Here is a 21,439-nt window from a genome sequence, read left to right on the forward strand (position 1 = left end):
CGTATATATATATATATATATATATATATATATATACATATATATATATATACATATATATATATATATATATACATATATATATATATATATATATATATATATATATATATATATATATATATATATATATATATATATATATATATATATATATATATATATATATATATATATATTGTTGCGAATATGGAATTTGGCCTCCATATCCGCTTGTAAATATTCCCCTATTTTCTCCAATACTCCCCAACTTTCCCCAATCCCCCATTCCCTAGTCCCATTGCATGTAAATAACAATCAGTAGAGCCGACCTTCCCCTTATTCCCCCATTAAATGTCGTGCCCAGGTCCACCGCACCACACGTAGACAACTTTCGGACATCTTCCTAGTTAATCTTATTCTATGTCAGTTAAGGCCTCGTCTCCATTAATTATGACTCTTCGTTGCACCAGAATGTGATTATATGGCATCAGTAGTGAGTTTAGGACCTTTCCCATACCTCCTTCCATCTTCTTCCCCGTCTACAACAACAGAGGGGCACGGCGCTGCGCGGGGGGGAGTGTGCGTCCTCCCACCGGCTCGGTTAGCCGCCATCGACAATGCGCTCCAGACAACGCGCTCCAGACAACGCGCTCCAGACCATGCGCTCCACGGGGTTACCACAAAGGGGCTCCTTGTCAGCTCCTCGTCAAGGGCGGAGCCTGGTAAACCCCCCGCACGCACCCAATGAGAAGCAACGTGCCGATTCCACGAGGCGGAGCTAACGAGCCGAGGGCGTGTCACTCCCCGCCGGATATACGCGGGCACGTAGCGGACGTGACGTCAGATGCGCCCCGAGCTGGAGAAAGAAGGACCTGCGAGCGCTGAGAGAGAAAGGCCCGCCTGTGAAAGAACGTCCCCTCCGAGCGCTGTGAAACCTCCCGCATCTCTGGACCGGACCGGGTCGATTCTAACCTTTGAGCACAGGTGCACCTGGACTCTGGAGCCATCGCTACCCGCCTGTCCTTTCCATCAACCCCCGTGTGAGTCAGCCTTGTCCCGTTTGCCTGTCGTCTGTTGGGGAATAATATAAGATTGTGTCTAAGTGCTTGTCTTTCTATGTTGTACCTCTCGTCCCTGTAATCTGACCTTCCGCACGAATATAATCTCCTCCGGAGGTCTTGAGAACCGTATCCCTGGTGTCTGTCATTATAATTCAGCCGTGTGTCTTCTTTTTCCTTATTGAGCCAGCGTGGCGCGGCTTCGTCAACGTTCGAGTACAATCGGGTAATTTGTGCGGACACGACGGCCATTCCGCTCGGCCCACCTTAACATCAAAGTCGTGTCTGTAACAATTGGTTGTCAGGAGTTGGGAATAGCCCAAATTTTGGACACCAATTGTGTTAGTACGGTAACAATTGGTGTCGAGGAGTGAGATTCGGACCCGGGACTAAATTAGTTAGGCCCAAATTTTGGGAGGGAAAATCGAGCCGGAGCGCGTACGGCGCTCGACCAAATCGATCCGGAGCGCGGTCCCGCGGTTACTGCGCTCGACGAAATTATAACAGCAAAATTTGGATTGGTGTTACGAAACTCGAATTTTGAAAGTCGCGCTATGGCGGATCAAGACGGCTGGGGTCCGGTAGGGGAGAGTGAAGCAGGGTCGGTCCAGGACCAAATTGAGGGACATGAGGAGAGCGAAGCAGTGAGGGCGGCAGGTTCGCAAAATAGCGCCGTCACGCACGAAGTAGCGGGCGCGCAAAATGGCGCGCTCGCTCACGTGGTTGAAGGGTCCCAAAATAGCGGCGCCGCGGAGGGCGAGCCTGCGGTGGCGGCTGGGGACGCTGGGCAAACCGGGTTTGACCTCAGATTATTCTTGACCCAACTGAATGCAAAAATGGATAGGATGGAGGGCCAAATGAGGGTTGATAGTGGGCGATTAGAGGGCCAAATGAGGGGTACCGGTGAGGGGTTAGACAATAATTTTAAGGGATTAGACAAGAAATTTGGGAAGTTAGACAATAATTTTGAGGAGTTAGACAAGAAATTTGGGAAGTTAGACAATAATTTTGAGGGGTTAGACAACGGGATAAAAGAAGTGAAAAATGGGTTAATGGGGGTAGAAAATAGAATGGCTGCCCAGGAGAATCAGATAGAGGGAGTGCAAAATGGGTTAGAGGGGTTAGAAAACAGTATGGAAGGCAAATTGAGGGACATGAGGGACCAAGCGGAAAGGGAAGTTAAACAAATGGAGCAGCAGATAGAGGGGGTCAGAATGGGGGTAGAAACCAAACTGGATGCTCACAGGGAGGAAATGGAGCAGATGAGGGTGGCATCTGGGCAGGAGATGCAAGTGATGGGAGAGGAGATCAGAAGAGGAGTGAGTGAGGAGGCCGGAGGAGTGCGCGAGGAGGTGAGGCACTGTAAGGAGCACATGGAAAAGGAGGTGAGAAAGGGGACTGTAAAGTTACAAGGGGGCATAGAGGACCTGACGCAGGAGGTGGAACAGCTGACGGAGGGACAAAAAGAACTAATGGAGCAGGTCCAAAGGAACACTGCGGTATTAGGAGGGTTAAAAGTGACACAGAAAGAACTAAAAGACGACTTGATAGCGACAAAGAGGGAATGTCAGATAGTACGTGAGGGACTGACAACGAGGTTGGACGAGGTGATAGAGGTAATGGAGACGAAGGACCGGCAGGTGAGGACGCACATGGAAACGGTCAAGGTAGCCTTGGAGGACGAGCTTGAGGAGACGTACCGGGGAATAAAAGAGGTGAAGCAGAAACTAGAAGAAGTGGAAGAAGGGATGAGCGAAATTAAGAAGCGACGGAGAGGGGATAAGAAAGAGATAAAAGAGGAGATAAAAGAATTGGTCCAAAGTCTGTGTTTGGATCGTGATGATGTGCTCATTAACCGGATGAGGGATTCGCAGGTGATGGAGGAGAAGCGAAGAGGAAGAGGACCCGGTGTAAGTGGTGACCAATATGGTCGTGCGTATGATGCGCCAGGGGATTTAATAAGCTTGGGGGTCGAGATAGACCCGGGTGTTCGTGAGAGGCCGCTGGTGAAGTGTGCGACAGGTCTGGTGTGCGAAAAAGGAGGTGTGCGAGAAAGTCCGACTCTGGGGTGTGTGAGGAAAAAGTGCGTGCCAAGGAGTGAGGGTGCTGGCGAGAGTGAGTCGGTCGTAGCGTGTGTGCGAGGGAGCACATGGAAGCGCAGTGTGGTGAGTGTTACAGAGGGTGTGACGGGAGAGTGTGCGCGAGAAAGGTGTGTGACGGACAGGTGCATGAGGAAAGAGTGCGCTGTCAGAAGTAAGGAAGAGTGTCCACCTGTGGTGAGTGTTACAGAGGGTGTAACGGGAGAGTGTGCGCGAGAAAGGTGTGTGACGGACAGGTGCATGAGGAAAGAGTGCGCTGTCAGAAGTAAGGAAGAGTGTCCACCTGTGGTGAGTGTTACAGAGGGTGTAACGGGAGAGTGTGCGCGAGAAAGGTGTGTAACGGACAGGTGCATGGGGAAAGAGTGCGCTGTCAAGAGGAAGGGTGAGTGCGCTGTCAGGAATGGAGGTGAAAGTAGTGAGAGTGACATGGAGCGTGAGTTAGTTGTGACAGGTGAGCGAGGATGTACACCTGGGATGGAAGGATGCACACCTGGAATGGTAGAGCGTGAGTGGGAATGCACGCTGGAGTTGGTGGTGAGGCACGTGGTTGGGTGTGCGAATGAGGGCACACCTGTGATTGTCACAGAGGAGGTGACCGAGGAGGGGGCGCGAAGCGGTGTATTGGTGAGGTGTGCGAGCAACGAATGTGTGCCAAAGTGTTCGGTGGTCAGGTGTGTGACCAAGGCTGTGAGTGGAATGGGTGTACCTGGGTGTGTAAGGAAAGGTACGAGGAGCATGGGCACGGCTGGATGTGTGAGCAAGGAACGGGCTGCGGGGTGTAAGAATCCAGGTGAAGCATCGACGTTAGACGGGGTAGAGTTTAGAACGACTTATAGCCGAATCAGGCCCTCGGTGCGTGCCGGGCTTCGCGTGCCGCGAGAACCAGCGGGGATCCGAACCACGGCGGTTTCGAAAGAACCGCCGTGCGCGATCCACGCTGGGCCTCGCGTGGAACGGCCGCGTCCGGGCTCCACTAGGCGGAGCGGGCAGCTCGATAGGAAGGGTCGTCATGGCGACCACTTTCTATTGAGACGTGCCGGCAGGTCGAGATCGGGACATTGGATGGCTCCACGCCGAAGTGGTGCGTGGGATCTCGGCCCGGGTAAGCCCCCGTCCCTGCCCCGAATGCGGGACGTATCCAGCCGCTGGCACAAAACGACCCGCATTCATTGCTCGGCTGTACGAAGCCGGGCTGTAGATGTGAATTGGCGCACCGAGAGGATGTAATAAGTAGACGGGTAATGGTGATAGTGATAGTAGTGATTTGATACAAAATTTAGAAAAGTGAATAGAATTGGCAGTAAATAGAAAATTTTTGAATTGTTGGATTTGGACGAGCGAAATTGGTAGTGAGAGACCCCCGATGTGGTGGGATGGCAAATCCACCATCCCTCACAGAAAGCGTGGGGCAAATGCGCACTAGATTATGGGGTGTATGGCAGTGAAAACTAGCCCGGGTGGGTTAGGATATTGTGTGTAGGGATCTAGAAGAGATTGACATTAGGTAACGTTAAGTTTAGTTAGTGACTGATACCTGTAGTGGGGACGCAGGTAGATTAGAATGGATGATAATGACGTGGGAGCGCAATAGTTTAAAGGGACGACTGGGAAGCGCAAGTTTCAGAAGGGAGTAGTTAGCTGAGATGATGCCGTGTTTGTGAGAATTGAACAGGTGTGATTGCACAGGTGTGCAACTGGACAGGTGTGTGGAGCAGTGTATGAGTAGGGAGTGTGTGGATCAGCGCGAATGCGCTTGGGGAGAGAAGGGTGCAGGTGGCACCAGGTGTGAGAGCACAGGTGTGCAGGTACAGGTGTGTGGAGAGAGTTGGAGTGAGTGGTACGGAGTGGTGTGCATGGTGCGAAGGTGTGGATGGGGGAAGAGTGGACCCCTTTCACGAGTACCCGGGGCGGGTAGTGTAAGTGTTAGGTAGAGGGTGCAGGTAAATTGTGGTTGGATATTGGCATTTGTGGTGCGGTTGCAGAATGGTATTGTGGATGGGTGCATTAGTGTTGTGGGAATGGCTGGGCGTGTAGCCTGTTAGTGTGTGTAGTTGGTTGGGCACTCCACCACTGTGAGGATGTCGGCCAGGTGAGGCCGCAGGTGGGCTCTGGGAGCCGGTAGTTGTGAGTGGGTGCCTGAGGATCCCGGGTGTGGATCGGGCAGCCCAGTGCCAGAGAGGGCACCGAGTGGGGAGAGAGCCAGAGGGCCTTCCCCAGGTAGTTAGGTTAGGGTAAGGAGCAGGTAAGCTCGGAGGCAACTACAGTGGTGGAGGTGTGCAGGTGGGTAGGCCCACTGGGAGAGGTACACGCCACAGCCCAGAAATTGTGCGAGGGCACCGGGAGATGAATCGGGGGAGTGAGACCCCAAATTGAAGAGCACCACAGTTTGGCCAATGGGAATTGGTTTTTAGAACCCATAGTGTAAGAGGGCCAATGGTTTGGCCGGAGAAAGACCCCGGGTAGTGTAAAGTTGTTAAAGTCATTTAGGAAATAGTTAGGATTGATGAACCTGTCGCACCATACGCAGCCACTTGCCTGTGGTGATGATGATGACTCCACACCTGTGTTTTCTTTGTTTTGTTGCAGAAATGAGAATTGCTGTTGGATTTGTGAGACGCATCACGACGTGGATGAGACATTGGGGTGATTCCATCTCTCCCTCCCTAGGAGGGACTGATGATGAATTGGTAATGGCAAATTATGATGTTGAGTTGGAGATGGCAAATTTTGATGAGAGTTGAAAATGGCAAATTTGATTGGTTAGGAGGGAGAGAAGACGAATTTGGTATATGGGAGGAACGGGGAAGACAGTAGGGATGTTTGTTGATTTGTAAAGTAGATGTTTATGGGTAGTGTTGTTTGTGGATACAGTAAGGGGTAAGGGAGGGGCCATGTAGGTTACCTGGTGGGGGGGGGGCGTACGATAGGAACGTACCTGTCTCACCTGGTTCCCATGTGCCCCCAGTGTGCATCACCTTACATTGCGTGCACTTTTGCGCCCTTACCACCTTACTCACTTGTCTGCTTCTTTTGTCTCCCACCTCCGAGGATCTGGCTTTGGGGTAGAGAGAGAGGAGAGAGAGGTGCTGGCTGCGCAGTTGTGGGCCTGCACTTTCGCTGTTTGCTGCCGGGATCGATACACCATATGGACCGCAATGTTTGTGGCCACCCACAATGGACCGCAGTTCGTTTGCGGCCAAGCACCACCCGGGGATGGACCTATGGGTCAACGTGGCACCTATGCCATAAAGGTGAACCACTTTTAATTAACACCACTGAAGGCCACACGAAGAGCAAGAGACACCTGCAGGGTTAGGGGTTGTCGAATTTATTTTTATTCCAATGAACAATGGTGACTGCACCGATTGGTGGTGGGGTGGTGCTTTTGATGCTGGGAAAGGGTGCTCTGCACGTTATTAAAGGCCGTCGGCCACAGAGCACTCGTGGGTTGGTGTATCGATGCTGGCAAGCGCGCTCTCTCTATGCATAACATCTGCATGTGTTCCTCCAAAAACAGGTCCTGGATCGTAGTGTAGATATCAGCGTAATCTTGTAAATAATGCTACCTACCGGCTGTATGTTTAGTTTGCGAATTCTTTCCGGATTCGGTTATCCTGTGGGTGTGTTTCTGTGAGGAGAAGGGTGCAACGTCGCAGGGGGACATATTTACTCATTTGTGAATATCTGTAAAACTGTCGCACTCAGGGTAGCGTTAATAGTAGAGGGAACTACATTGCGTGCCACACTAAAGTAGGTAAAAATTTATCGGGTCGGGACGCCCCGAGGGTAGAGAAGGGTGCAATGTTGCGAATATGGAATTTGGCCTCCATATCCGCTTGTAAATATTCCCCTATTTTCTCCAATACTCCCCAACTTTCCCCAATCCCCCATTCCCTAGTCCCATTGCATGTAAATAACAATCAGTAGAGCCGACCTTCCCCTTATTCCCCCATTAAATGTCGTGCCCAGGTCCACCGCACCACACGTAGACAACTTTCGGACATCTTCCTAGTTATTCTTATTCTATGTCAGTTAAGGCCTCGTCTCCATTAATTATGACTCTTCGTTGCACCAGAATGTGATTATATGGCATCAGTAGTGAGTTTAGGACCTTTCCCATACCTCCTTCCATCTTCTTCCCCGTCTACAACAACAGAGGGGCACGGCGCTGCGCGGGGGGGAGTGTGCGTCCTCCCACCGGCTCGGTTAGCCGCCATCGACAATGCGCTCCAGACAACGCGCTCCAGACAACGCGCTCCAGACCATGCGCTCCACGGGGTTACCACAAAGGGGCTCCTTGTCAGCTCCTCGTCAAGGGCGGAGCCTGGTAAACCCCCCGCACGCACCCAATGAGAAGCAACGTGCCGATTCCACGAGGCGGAGCTAACGAGCCGAGGGCGTGTCACTCCCCGCCGGATATACGCGGGCACGTAGCGGACGTGACGTCAGATGCGCCCCGAGCTGGAGAAAGAAGGACCTGCGAGCGCTGAGAGAGAAAGGCCCGCCTGTGAAAGAACGTCCCCTCCGAGCGCTGTGAAACCTCCCGCATCTCTGGACCGGACCGGGTCGATTCTAACCTTTGAGCACAGGTGCACCTGGAGCCATCGCTACCCGCCTGTCCTTTCCATCAACCCCCGTGTGAGTCAGCCTTGTCCCGTTTGCCTGTCGTCTGTTGGGGAATAATATAAGATTGTGTCTAAGTGCTTGTCTTTCTATGTTGTACCTCTCGTCCCTGTAATCTGACCTTCCGCACGAATATAATCTCCTCCGGAGGTCTTGAGAACCGTATCCCTGGTGTCTGTCATTATAATTCAGCCGTGTGTCTTCTTTTTCCTTATTGAGCCAGCGTGGCGCGGCTTCGTCAACGTTCGAGTACAATCGGGTAATTTGTGCGGACACGACGGCCATTCCGCTCGGCCCACCTTAACATCAAAGTCGTGTCTGTAACAATATATACAGTATATATATATATATACAGACTTGGCATTTAATATGGAATATTTTTTTGTGGGGCTGAACTTACTTTTCAAGATGACTTAGAACCAAAAGTTCATTGGAATTATGTTGAAATTATTCTAGATTTTGTTAATGTGACCTTTAAAAGAAAGAAAAACCACATTTGACATTTCGAAGCAAATAAATTGATTCTTGAAAGTGATGGAAACTGATATGGAACTCAATTCACGGACAGTACTGTGTTAAACTTCTGTACGTTTTCCAGAAGTATCTCTTTATTTTGCACATTAGCCAAAAAAAAATTCAACAAAAACAAAAGCTAAATTATGACTGGGATTACGGACAGTAAAATTACAGTTCAGTACTTCGTGTAACCCCCACGAGCATTCAGGAGAGCACGTACACGTTGAGGCATGCTGTTCACGAGATTTGCCAAGGTTTGGACAGGAATCGCTTGCCATGCAGTGACAATAGCCTGCTGCAATTCACGCACAGAGGTCGGCTGCTGGTCCAAGTGGTCGATTTGACGCGTTAATTCTGCCCAAAAGTTCTCTATCGGATTCATATCCGGGGACATGGCAGGCCACTCCATATGCTCTACACCACGGTCAGCAAGAAAGTATTGGATCATGCGAGCACGATGAGGCCGTGCATTGTCATCTTGGAAGACAAAGTTTCCTCGAAAGGCTGCACGAACAAATGGAAGCAATGTTTCTTCCAGAATGGCCCTGTGCTTGAACTGGTTCAGGTTTCCATTCAGAACAACCAGGTCATTTTTGCCCCTGCATGAAAAGCAGCCCAAACGGTCACCCCACCACCTCCAGCTTGGACTCTTGGCACTATACAATCTTCGTTGTAGGCTTCATGCACTTGTCTGCGCACTCGGACGCGGCCAGGCCATATTGACGATAGACCAGAAATCTAGACTTGTCACAAGATCACGTGATTCCAGTGTCCTGGCTGCCATTGACGGTGCTCTCTGGCCCACTGCAATCGGTGCTGGCGGTGTTGTCTGGTCAGATGTGGCTTTCTCAGGGGACGCCTGGCACGATAGCCTGCTTGAACCAGTCGTTGGTTGACTAGCCTTCTGGATACAGGCACATTTGTCAGTTCCTGCCACTCAGCCCGAAGCCGATTAGCTGACTTGGTACGGCCATTGCGGACTAACTGGTGCAGCTGGCGATCATCCCTCCTTGTGGTTCTGTGGGGATGTCCTGACCTCGGTATTGGAGTAGGGACACCCCTCTGAGCATTTCGTTTCAGGATCTTTGACACCTGACCTTCAGTGATGCCATACTGCCGAGCAATAGCATGCTGTTTCATGCCGGAATTTCTTAAAGCCACCACTAAATGACAAACAGCATTGTCGAGTTGACGGACCATCTCCAGAGGAAGCGGCAATAACTTTTGTAGACGTGCAGCAGTTGTTTTCCACTAATACAGAACGCAACAACCCTTATATACCCGATTGTGAAGCCAATCGTCAAATGTACCTGTCCGTACATTTTGTCACGCCACCTGTGATATAATCCTGTTATTGACTTCTTGCTGCGACAGACAATCAGTGACATGGTTCTTTTAACAAAGAAATCACCGAAGCGTAAAAGAAACTCACCAGATTGATATACCGAGTTCAGAAAGTAAACCCAAGTCAAGAAAAAAAAAAATTCCATATTAAATGCCAAGTCTGTGTATATATATATATATATATATATATATATATATATATATATATATATATATATATACATACACACACACACACACACACACACATTCTCATGGCACAGTGCAAAATAATGTTATTCGCATTTGAGAAGCAATAACATGAGATAGCTGAGTTCATCTGGACTTCTGATTCTGTGTGACCCCTGATTAATGACAATATGCTCCTTCCTTTGTAAGTCCTTTCACCTTTAATCTCCCCTAACCCCAACCCCACTATTTATCCCCAGACCACCATGTTCTCATGTGCCTTGTCTTATTCCAAGTTCTTCATCCTTTCTGTGTCTTGTCTCTGTCCCATACTTCCCCCTTCCACATCAAGAGAAAAAAAAAAGTAAACTCGTGACAAATGCTTTGGGGGTTTGCATGGGATATTTAAGGTGTAGGGCTGGCAACCTAGATCAGGTATGCACATTCGCCTCTAAACTGTCTAACCTCGGTTGAAATCTCCTCCTAGATATAAACTGCCACCCTGGTGTTTCACAGGCAGGGCGATTAATCAATGTTTGTGCTGTCCCTCGGATGGATGTTAAACTGGCCGTCCCATCTGCCAGCATTAGTTGGTGGACGTTAAAGAGTCCACGGTGTCCGTTGCGAATAGTCGGAAAGTTATCGCCGGCATCCTGGACAAATTCCTAATTCCTGCCCTGTCTGAGTGCTGGGAAGGCCAAGAAACTCCTTCGGCAGCACCAACAACACTCATCATCACTTATGGTGTAGCCAGTAAGTACAAATTTGTGTTGTCGGGGGTTAGAAAAAGGGGATATTTACTCCCTTGGAGGTATTCCTTCTCTAACCAATGAGTAAAACTGGATATTGGAAGCACGTGAGAAAAGTCAAGCCAGACAAGAAGACACAGGAGAGAGAAAATAGTTTACTCTAATTGCCATATGGTGCCCATGCATGTAGTTATGACAAGGATCATCACCGTCATGGCAGAAAAATTGTTAACATTTGACGTTCAATTGCCAACATTATCCCAAGCCAAATGCCATGACAGATATAAGGATTATTACTTGAACTTGTAATTGGCAAGCAGGCCCCACACAGTGTACGCATTTGTTTTTGGAGTGGAGTTTGTGTTGGTGCCTCACTGTTTTGTAACTTATAGCTCTAGATTCTCGAAGATGCTGCTGAAACAACTTCTTAAGCTTTTCAATTCTCGAGACAGCTAGTGGTGATGCTAATATGGTTGGATCAAACTCACCATTCTTGGATCACCAGCTAGATTCCTTCAGGACTGTGAGGAAGTAGTCAATACAGTAGCCATTGTTCGGGCACAGAGTGAGTGTGTGGACAAAGGACAAAATTTTTGGTGGGCAGACATTATCTCATAATTGGGCCTGAAAACAGATCACGTGACTCCTTGTACTCAATTGTACAGCTGTTCACATGGAATGGAATGCGAGACTAGTGCAGAACTGAACTCTGAGTTGACGGTGGTAAGGTCAAATCCAGGAAGTGCAGCAGTTGGGAGTCAAAGACCTTTCATCCATTTCCACTACGCCTATCGCAGGAGGATGGATCGCAGTGACACCTACCAGTCTAAATAAGGAAATAAGCGTAAACTTTGCAGACAGTAGCAACATTCATTATGGCATTAGAAACAAAAATGGAAGTGCTTTAGCATTGTGAGCCAAACGTGTGGGGAAGCAACAAAATAAATAATACATTTAAAACCAGGTCTCATAAAACCAGGTGACAAAACTGGAAATGAGGTTCTAATTTAAAAACTGTGACAACAGACTTACGGACCAACGCATTTGGAAACAGGCACATGGTATAGTTTAGTACATTTGAGTTGACTTAGAGAATACAACTTCTGCAAAGGCCCCCACATCTCACCCTAATGACCCAACGTCCCTTCATCTTGTCTCGCCACAAAGGTCACTAGGTGCTGACCATTGTACAAGGAGAACCATGGTGTGTCGGTGAGAGGCCAAATGTGTTTTCACCACTGTAGGCAACATACAGAAATCCATCTTCATCCTGGTGTTCGCTGTACAGTTGGCCCATGCTTGCACTGTACATGAAAACAAAGATGTGGTTAAATCACTCCATGTACAGCGTGCAATATACACAGTCACCTGTGAGAGTGTAGACATGCAATGCCAGGCCTAAGAATTCAAAATCAGCCAGGTTAAGGATGAAAGCCTGGGAAAATAGAGACCCGATGGGGGTTAGGGGTGGCCTCTTGCGAACTATGGTAAAGGAGGGACAACTCATAGATTGAGGAATATGTTTAAAGGATTACTAGTTTTTTTTGGACTGAATGTTTAGGAATGAACAAGTTGTTTTTTTTGTATACAAGATCGAGGCTCGTGAAAGAGCGAACATTAATCACACAAAAAGTCAAACCGACACATAAAACATATAATAAGGGGAGCGGTAGACAAGATGGGGAGAGAGGGCGAAGGACACAAACACAACATTTGAGAGCAGGGACATAGAGAGAACTGTGGGAGGGAGAGGGCTTAGGGGGGGGGGGGGGGGGGGGGGGGTGGGAGGTGGGAGAGGTATAAAGCATATGAACACTGCAAGGACTTCCAGGAAAGAAGTTGGAATTTCAAAAAAAAGTGGATCTGGGGTGAATTGGCGGGGGTAGAAAAGATCACGGTTTTGGATGGGGGAAGATAAGAGATGGTGGTGAACAGCTGTTTTAAAGACCTGGAGGGAGGAGTGCGATTGAAGAGAGTGAGGGAGTTTGTTCCAGAGGCGGGAGAAAAGGGGAATGAAGAGTGAAGGTGAGCACAAATCATATCAAGGTTATATCCTTGATCTTTTCTACCCCCGCTAATTTCACCCCAAATCCACTTTTTTGAGGTGACTTTTGACCTCTTTCCTGGAAGTCCTTGGTGTCCTTGCGTTTTATACCGATCCTGCCTCCCCCCAGGCCCTCTCCCTCCCACACATCTCCCGATGTCCCTGCTCTCAAATGTTGTGTTTGTGTGCTTCCTCCCCTTCTCTCCCCATCTTGTCGACCGCTCCCCTTTTTATATACTTTGTTTGCTTGTTTGTTTGATTTGTTTGATAAATGTTAGCTCTTTCACGAGCCTCGACTCTGTATACCAAAAAAAAAAAAAAACAGAGCCTAGATTTTGGCAGTTAAAGTTTTACATTTCAGAATGAAACAAGACCAATTTATGACAGTCAGGTCGTCATCTATCCTCTAGGGCTCTCCGCCATCCCAAAGTATTTGTCAGTATATCAAGAAACACCAAATAAAACAAAGGTCATGATTGGGCAACTTGTGAACAAGATAAATGCAAATGCTTCATAGTGATGTATCTAGAGTGTCCTGGTGTCCAATTCCATTGGTACCTGGATTGTGGCACGGTTTTTTCGATGAACAGAAATATAGCCTTCTCTGAAGGAAGCTGCACCCGCTTGCGAATTATCCACATAAACTGAGCCACCGTGATGTCTGCTGGCACGAGATACTTGCGTTTGTCGATCTCGCCGATCTGGGAGGCCGGGACCTTTTCTACGATCACCTGTCACACCACACATGACATTCTGCACACCTGTCGCCACCATTCCACACACCTACCAGAACAGCCTGCGCACACCAACTATGCAAGGCCCTACCTTTGCAGTAATACAAATGCCAAAAAACATCTACTTTTGCCCCATGTTTATTTAGCTCCCATAGAGGTGCTTCATCAACTTAAACAACAACAAACATGCATACAATATTTGTTATTGCTGTTAAATGTCAAAGGACAAGGAGAGCATTCATTGGCAAAATGCATGGATGTTCGACAAATCTTGTGAAAGTTTCTTTCCCCACACAATGGTACGCGCACTCGCTCAACGCTGTCTAGCCTGGGTTTGAATCCAGACATAGTGGTGTTCCACCGGCAAGGTGATTTACATACCAATGTGTGTGTCCCTCAAATGGACATTCAACTGGGTGTCCACCTGCCTGAATTTCTCCTCCATTTGTCCCCCCTCCACTCTTCCCTTCCTCCTGTCTCTCCTCACTCTCCCTCACCTCCCCCCCCCCCACTCCCACCCTTCTCTCTCTCCATCCCCTTCCTCGCTCCCCTCCTCTTTCTCTGTGTTTCCTCTCCCTCTCTCTTGCTCCCACCTCCGTCCCTGCACCCCCTCCCGCCTCACACCCCTCCCTCCTCACACCCCTCCCTCCCAGAGTGTATAGCGACATGTGGTGAGGTATCATTCTTCCTCCATTCCTAACTTCCCCATTCCCCCTTCCTAGCTCCCCTTCTTCATCACTCCCCACCCCTGCTCTCTCTCCCTCACCCACTCTCTCTCTCTCCCTTCCCCACATCTCTCTCTCCCTTCCCCCCCCCCCCCCCACGTCCTCTCTCCCTCTCTCTCTCTCTCTCTCCCAGCCCTCCCATTCTCCCACCTATCTCTCTCTTCCCCCATCCCTCTCTCCTTTCCCCACATCTCCATCTCCCTTCCTCCCCCTCCTCCCTCCTTTTCTCTGCCCCTCTCTCACTCCCTCGCTCACTCTCTCTCTCCCTTCCCCCATCTCTCTCTCCTTTCCCCACATCTCTCTCTCCCTTCCCCACATCTCTCTCTCCCTTCCTCAACCCCTCCCCCCCCCCCCCCACGTCCTTTCTCTCTCTCCCACCTCCCATTCTCCCACCTATCTCTCTCTTCCCCATCTCTTAGTATACCCGTCAGTGTTGAATCATCCAACTAAAGTGTTAAACAATAAATAAAACATTGACAAAATGGAAGTGAAAACTTTATCTGCTGATTCCACTCTCCAAACAATCGATGGAGGCCCTCAATGTCAGACACGAGATAAGCGCAGTCACTCTAGACATATTTCAAGTTTTCAATACCGTCTGGCATCCCACCTTGCTCTTCAAACTCCCTGCGTATGGAATCCAAGGCTAACTCCACTCTTGGATTACTGACTTCCTCCACTCTCTACGTGTGGCTCTCAATAGAACCCTTTCGTCTCCTCTACCTGTCAAGGCTGGAGTGCCTCAAGGCAGTGTTGTAGGCCCCATCCTATTCCTAATCTTAATGAATGATCTCTCTGACTCTCTGGAAAATCCTCTTTATATCCTAGCTGATGACTCTATCCTCTGCCCTGACATCCCTCATCCTGCAGATCGGCAGCCAGGAAGGAGCCTCTTCACTCTCTGATAAAATTACAAGCTGGTCACACACGTGGAACATGTGTTTCAATCCTGACAAATCTCACACTCTCACTATGTCTCTCCAAAAACATCATCTGGACAATCCTCCCATCTACTTTCTCAACAATCCTCTCCAAGAAGTTCTGTCACTTACAGACCCCTCCCTCCCAGGAGAGGGTCTGAAATCTGCCATGATCTCAACTGGGAAAATCACATTTCCAAGCTGGCCTCCAAAGCCAGTCGCCGACTGGGCATCCTCCCTCAAGCGAAGTCCTTTCTGGGCACTTCATGGCTCCTCACCACATACAAAGCTTTCATCCGCAGCTTGATGTAGTACTGCTCTCCTCTCTGGGATGGTGCTCCTGCCTCTTACCTAGCTCAGCTGCATACTGTTGAAACCAAAGCTTTCAGAATCATTGATATCTCCCGTGATGAAGCTGATTCTGAGGGCCTTTCTCTCTCTCACCGCAGGCAGGTTGGTGGTCTTTCTGTCTTCTACCGACTCCTCTCCGGCCTTGTTCCCCCTGCTCTGTCTGGGCTCTGTCCCCCAAATATTCCTGCAGGACACATAAGATCTGCCTGCAACCCTCTTATGGTTAAACTGCCAAAATCAAGACTCTCTGCTCACCTTCAATCCTTCATTCCTCTTTTCTCCCACCTCTGGAACAAACTCCCTCACTCTCTTCAATCCCTCCCCTCCCTCCAGGTCTTTAAAACAGCTGTTCACCACCATCTCTTATCTTCCCACATCCAAAACCTTGATCTTTTCTACCCCCGTTAAAACACCCCAAATCTGCCTCTATCAATCCCCAACTTCTTTCCTGAAATTCCTAGTAGTGTTCATTTGCTTTATACCGTGTACCCCTCCCTCCTTCCCAAGCCCACCCCCTTCCACAGATCTACCGACATCCCTTTTCTCTTCTGTTGTTGTGCGTGTGTGCCTCTCCCCCTGCCCCCTCTTGTCTCCCGCTTCCTTCATTGTATGTTTTATGTGTCTGTGCATGTTTTCATGTTCAAGGTGCTAGCTCTTACACGAGCCTCGATTCTGTATACAAAAAACAAACCAAAAAAAATTATAAAGTAATCCTCATGGGGAACAACATATAATCATGATGATGACGTCATGATTAGAAAAGTAGAACGCTCAATATAATCAGTTTGAAATTTATTGTGCATGATTTACACAAAAATTGTATAGGAGAATGAAATTGATGACGTCATCGGTCACGTGGTGCAGCAGCCATATTTGATTGATCATAAAACTATGCTATCAATAAACAACACAATGTGTCACTCAAACTATGGAATAAATGAAAAGGAATAAGAGTAAATTGCACTAATTATGAAGAGATGTGAAGACCCTCACCGGAACCCTATCGGGATACTTGTTTCGGATCTTGCTGGACTCAGCGCGCCTATGATCTGAAAGCGGACACAGCAGACATGGCAGACACAGACTTCGGTGGTACGATGTATGAATGGAGCTTGCATGTTGGGTTCTCTGTAGCATATATGGTAAAGTTAGATCTGTACAGTGCAGGTAGATCTGGGCATACACACGGTATTCATGACTAGCATCTAGTGCGATGCAGAGGGTCAAGGTAGATTAAAGGTCAAATTAGGATGGAAGGTCAGATGTGGGTTGAAAATCCCCACTTAATTGCTGATGATAAAATTCCCGTTCCACCATACTCCAGCCCCTGCCATCATTTTGGATGAAAATTGGCAAAATGCGAGGATGGACCGATCCAACTCCCGTCGCAGACATGGGTAGACAAATAACCAAGTGACAAAAATATACAAGCAATAGGATAAAAGGAGGCAGCATAAGTATGTACTGTATGACGCAAATAGAAGCACAAAAATACTGTTGTGGGCCATGTACAAGGGGACTGCAAAATGGTTGAATGTTAGAAAATATATCCCAATTCACAGCACATAGATGAAGCCAGGCTAACAGCAGCATGGCAACGACGACGTCATGAATAATGTATTTGATGTAAAACGTCGGCATAACCTTTAAGACAAAGACAATGATGCACACATATAAATATATATATATTGTTGTTGTTATGTCTCACCGAAGGAATGATCTTCCTTGAACATCCACTTCATGGTTGCCGGTGGAGCAGAAGAGCGAGGAGGGAATCTGAATATATCGAAGAGCGGAAAGTGATGCGCAGCAGGGACCGCTCGGGCTCGAAGTCTCTGCGCAGAGGGATCGGCGCCGCCTGCAGGGAGACAATTGAATGGGAGGTGGAAGAGCGGCCTGTCGGAAAATATGCGTCGGATCGAGAAGGAATTAGGACGAATGACGAATGAAGAAACTCGCACAAAGGCTTGATTGACACAAAGAGGTGCTGGGAATTAATTCCATGGAACTTGAAGGTCGTGCTCCGAGAGTGCGATTTCATCGTTGGTGCATGATGGGAAAAATGCCAATCCAGACTGACGTCATGACGCCAGCGTTTTGATAATGGGATATCGCTCTGGCGACATCGATTTAATCCGTACGCACAAATGGGTCGCCGCGCTTCTTGGTTCGTGCGTACACAGAAGAGACGAAAACTTCCTCTATTTGGCATACGTAATAAATAGCTGATTTTGTGTAATGAAAATATCTAGGAAGATAGAAGCTGTGGAGCTCGGTTTTGATAAGTACACATTTGGCAACTTGGATGTGAGACCTCCATCTTGGTAGGAATGCCAGTTGTTGTCGGTTGGCGAGACATGGCAATCTTGTTCAGTTGTTAGTATGTTGTGTACTCATCCCTGGGTTGTATGCTCATAGATTCGTTCTACTGTGCACTCAAATCTGACAAAACACAGTCCAGGTTGCGATGCCAACAATGGCGCTGCAGCGACACACAGCCTCTGGAAAATGTATGTAAGGCCGCTGTATTGTGTGCATTTAGGTTATTGACGTGTTTGGTTAATAATCCATCGGTATCTCCTGGAAAGTGTTAATTATAAAAACAGTTTTATGTATTGTGAGATTTAAGTTTTAATTTGAGGAATACCATTTATAGTATACATGAATTAAAGGATTCATTGTTGAAGTTCATGGGATTGCGATAATAAATATATGGTTACGGACGTGGCATGTATAACTCCGAAAGGCTGGCACGTTTATCAAAAGACCACGGACGCCATTAACAACACTCGCCTCGCGCTGGATCTTCGTGCCCAGGGTCAGTTTACCATACCTGTGAGATGAATGAAGCAGATAGGCAACCGTGCCGGTGACTGGGTAATGGATATTAAATGGCCGAGTGAACCAGCGTTACGCGCTGCGCCCTTATCAGACCAATCAATCACTTGGGCTAATTGCCCCATGAGTGCTATCTCAGATCAAACCAGAGCAGGATAAGTCAAGACACGATAGCAACTCTTTCATCAATTTATTACAAAAAGCAGGAAATTAGCGGGATAAATGGCAATTGGGAAATTCAAACAGGAATTGGCGGGAAACATCAGGAAAGGCAAGGCAAACAATATTCATAAATGCATAAAACACATATACATTCCCATTATCCCCTACACGATATACCCACCATCGGATCCTTAAACAAATTACGACGCAACCAATTCAAGACGTCGACCCATTCAATCACTCATATAAGTTAGAGAAAGTGCAGGAAAAGAGGGTGAAAAGTAGTGGTGAGAAAGAGACAGTGACGGGTCTTGTATGACCTTCCACACCCGGACGCACCTTCCACAACCCAGCTGAAATTGGAGTCGCCCCAATGCTCGGCGGTTCGGGTTCGCCTCCTGCGCACTCCCTCTCGGATTCCTCCCTCTGCTCTGTTAGCAATAAAATTATGATTTCAAAACAAGATTTCTCAGTACAATTATGATTTCGGGTTTCCACCCATACGAAACTGCTCTCTCTCCACATGTAAACACATTCACTGGTTCGGCTTCGCAGTTTCGCCATTTAGTGCATGTGGAAACATTCGCTGTTTCGGAAATATCTCAATACAATTGTGATTTTGAGTTTACACCCAAATGACATCGCATTTTCTCCATCCTTAGGTGGGTGGGAGGTTTCATTAAAATTTTTTTTTTATATACATGGTCTAGGCTCATGAAAGAGTTAGGGCACAGAACAGATCAGGACACAAAATAAAAAGGGAACAGCAGGAGAAAGGGGAAACACCAACAGCAGCGTGGAGGGAGAAAATAGACCGAGACGGACAAACAAGGGATGCAGGTAATGATGAGGGCTTGGGGAAAGAGGGGTGGACAAGATGGATGCACAAGCAAAATTTTGGAAGTTGTAGTGGTGGTTGAACGGGTGTAGAAAATATCTTGGTTTTGGATGGAGGATGACTTGAGATGGTTGTGAACATCCGTCTTGAAGGGGGAACAATCTATCAATAAGGGGGTTTACCGGGGTCAAAGTGGATCCAGGTTTGACCCCCAAAATAGGAATTTGCTTTTTCCTCTGAAACTACAGACACGATTTTGATGAAACTTGACCACAACCTTCATCACCTATGATGTACCGAAGTTTGTTCACAGCACTAAGAAAATCAAAGTCTAAGGGGAACTACGGGGGGTCAAAGTGGGTCCAGGTTTGACCCCCCAAAATAGGTCCAACCCTCCTCATGGGACCCAGCTTTCTTCTCAGAAACTACACACACAATTTCGATGAAACTTCACCACAAACTTAATCACCCGTGATGCGGCGTCCGGGGTGCAGGGATGCCAGCTGGGATGCCTCCGGCTGCACCCGGGATGGGTGCCGGACCGGGGGGCGGCGTGCCGGCGGGGCTGGGCGGTGCCAGGGGTCCGCCCGCAGGGGGGCGGCCTCGACGCGGGGGCCGAGCCACCGGCGGTGGGTGGTCCACGTCGAGGTGGGCCGGCTTGAGGCGATCCACTGAGACGCGGTCGGGAGTACCGCCGATGTCCAAGGTGAAATGTTTCACCCCGGTCTCCAGCACGCGGAAAGGCCCGTCATACGGGGGCCGCAGTGGTGTCTGGTGGGCGTCGTGCCGGACGAAGACGTACTCCGTGGTGCGAAGCTCCGGGGCGACGTGCGTAGGTGGGTGCCCGTGGTGCGCCGTCGGCACCGGGGCGAACCTCCGGGCGGTGGGGTCGGGGAGGAACTCGCCCGGCACCCGCAGCGGTTGTCCGAAGACCAACTCTGCCACGGATGCGCGCAGGTCGTCCTTGGGCGCCGTCCGGAGGCCCAGCAGGACCGAGGGGAGCGTGTCGACCCAGCCGCCGTCGCGGAGGGTGGCCCAGAGCGCGGCCTTCAACGAGCGGTCGAACCGCTCGCACAGGCCGTTGGCCTGGGGGTGGTAGGCCGTGGTTCGGTGCAACTGGACCCCGAGCCCCCGCGCGACCACCCCCCAGAGCTCCGAGGTGAACTCGGGGCCGCGGTCGGACGAGATGTCCGAGGGGGCGCCGAACCGGGCGACCCAGGTGGCGATGAACGCCTGCGCGACGTCCGCCGCCGTCGTCGCCGCCAAAGGCACGGCCTCCGGCCACCGGGTGGTGCGGTCCACCATGGTGAGGACATGGGTGAAACCCCGCGAGGGGGGCAGAGGTCCCACCAGGTCCACGTGAACGTGGTCGAACCTACTTTCCGGCACCGTAAACGGGGCCAATGGGTCCTGGGTGTGGCAGTGCACCTTCGCGCGCTGGCGCGCGAGGCACGTCCTGGTCCAGCCGCGGACGGCCTTCCGGAGGCCATGCCAGACAAACTTGTCGGCGACCAACCTCCGGGAGGCCTTCGTGCCCGGGTGGGACAGGCCGTGGATGGCGTCAAAAACCTGGCGCTGCCAGCCCGAGGGCACGATGGGGCGAGGCCGCCCGAGGGAGACATCGCACAAGAGGGCCGTGCCCGCGCTGTCGAACGGCACCTCGGTGACGCGGAGGCCCGTGACGGTGGTCCGCAAGGCCTGGATGCCGGGGTCGGCGGCCTGGTCCGCCACCATCCGGGCATAGTTGATGCCAAGGTGGACTGCGTGGGCGGCGGACCGGGAAAGGCAATCCGCCACCGGGTTGTCCTTCCCTGTGACGTGCCGGATGTCCGTCGTATATTCGGACACGGCCGAGAGGTGACGCTGCTGCCGGGCCGACCACGGCTCGGCGACCTTGCCCATCGCGAAGACCAGTGGCTTGTGGTCGACGAAGGCCGTGAACGCACGGCCCTCGAGCAGATGGCGGAAGTGCCTGACCGCCAGGTGAAGCCCGAGCAACTCGCGGTCGAAGGTACTATAACGGCGTTCGGGCCGGCGAAGCTGCCGGCTGAAGAACGCCAGCGGTTGCCAGGCACCACGCACCCATTGCTCGTGCACCGCGCCCACCGCGTAGTCCGAGGCGTCGGTGGTGAGGGCGATCGGTTCTGGATTCTGGAGGGGCGTGTGTAGCGGTTCCCGCTGAATGTACACAATCGCCTTGCACCTGCCAGGACGCGGCCAGGGCGCGATCGCCACGCCGGGCTCGTCCGGACGGGCCCAGACGCGCCTCTCCTGGGCATGCCCGGACT

The 21,439-nt window shown here is 49.9% G+C and overlaps 1 protein-coding gene and 1 long non-coding RNA gene across 2 annotated transcripts in view; one reads left to right on the forward strand and one right to left on the reverse strand.

Annotated features, from left to right (window-relative positions):
• Positions 1-18,036, forward strand: part of LOC137435159 (uncharacterized) — a 29,395-nt gene extending 11,359 nt beyond the window's left edge. The window contains exon 2 of the long non-coding RNA XR_010986004.2: positions 17,027-18,036. This is a non-coding gene — a long non-coding RNA (uncharacterized LOC137435159). The remainder of the gene's footprint in view (positions 1-17,026) is intronic.
• On the reverse strand, positions 10,675-17,343 carry LOC137435158 (gamma-aminobutyric acid receptor-associated protein-like 2). The gene is made up of 5 exons (XM_068128689.2): positions 17,275-17,343; positions 17,022-17,171; positions 16,307-16,362; positions 13,142-13,314; positions 10,675-11,843 (listed from the first exon to the last, which is right to left on the reverse strand). Exons 1-5 carry the CDS (start codon positions 17,315-17,317, stop codon positions 11,711-11,713), a joined length of 555 nt encoding a protein of 184 aa, XP_067984790.2. The 5' UTR covers positions 17,318-17,343; the 3' UTR covers positions 10,675-11,710.
• Positions 18,037-21,439: the final 3,403 nt, after the last annotated feature.

Source organism: Myxine glutinosa, chromosome 9 (assembly GCF_964187855.1).
Source record: "Myxine glutinosa chromosome 9, kmMyxGlut1.1, whole genome shotgun sequence".
Taxonomy (NCBI): domain Eukaryota; kingdom Metazoa; phylum Chordata; class Myxini; order Myxiniformes; family Myxinidae; genus Myxine; species Myxine glutinosa.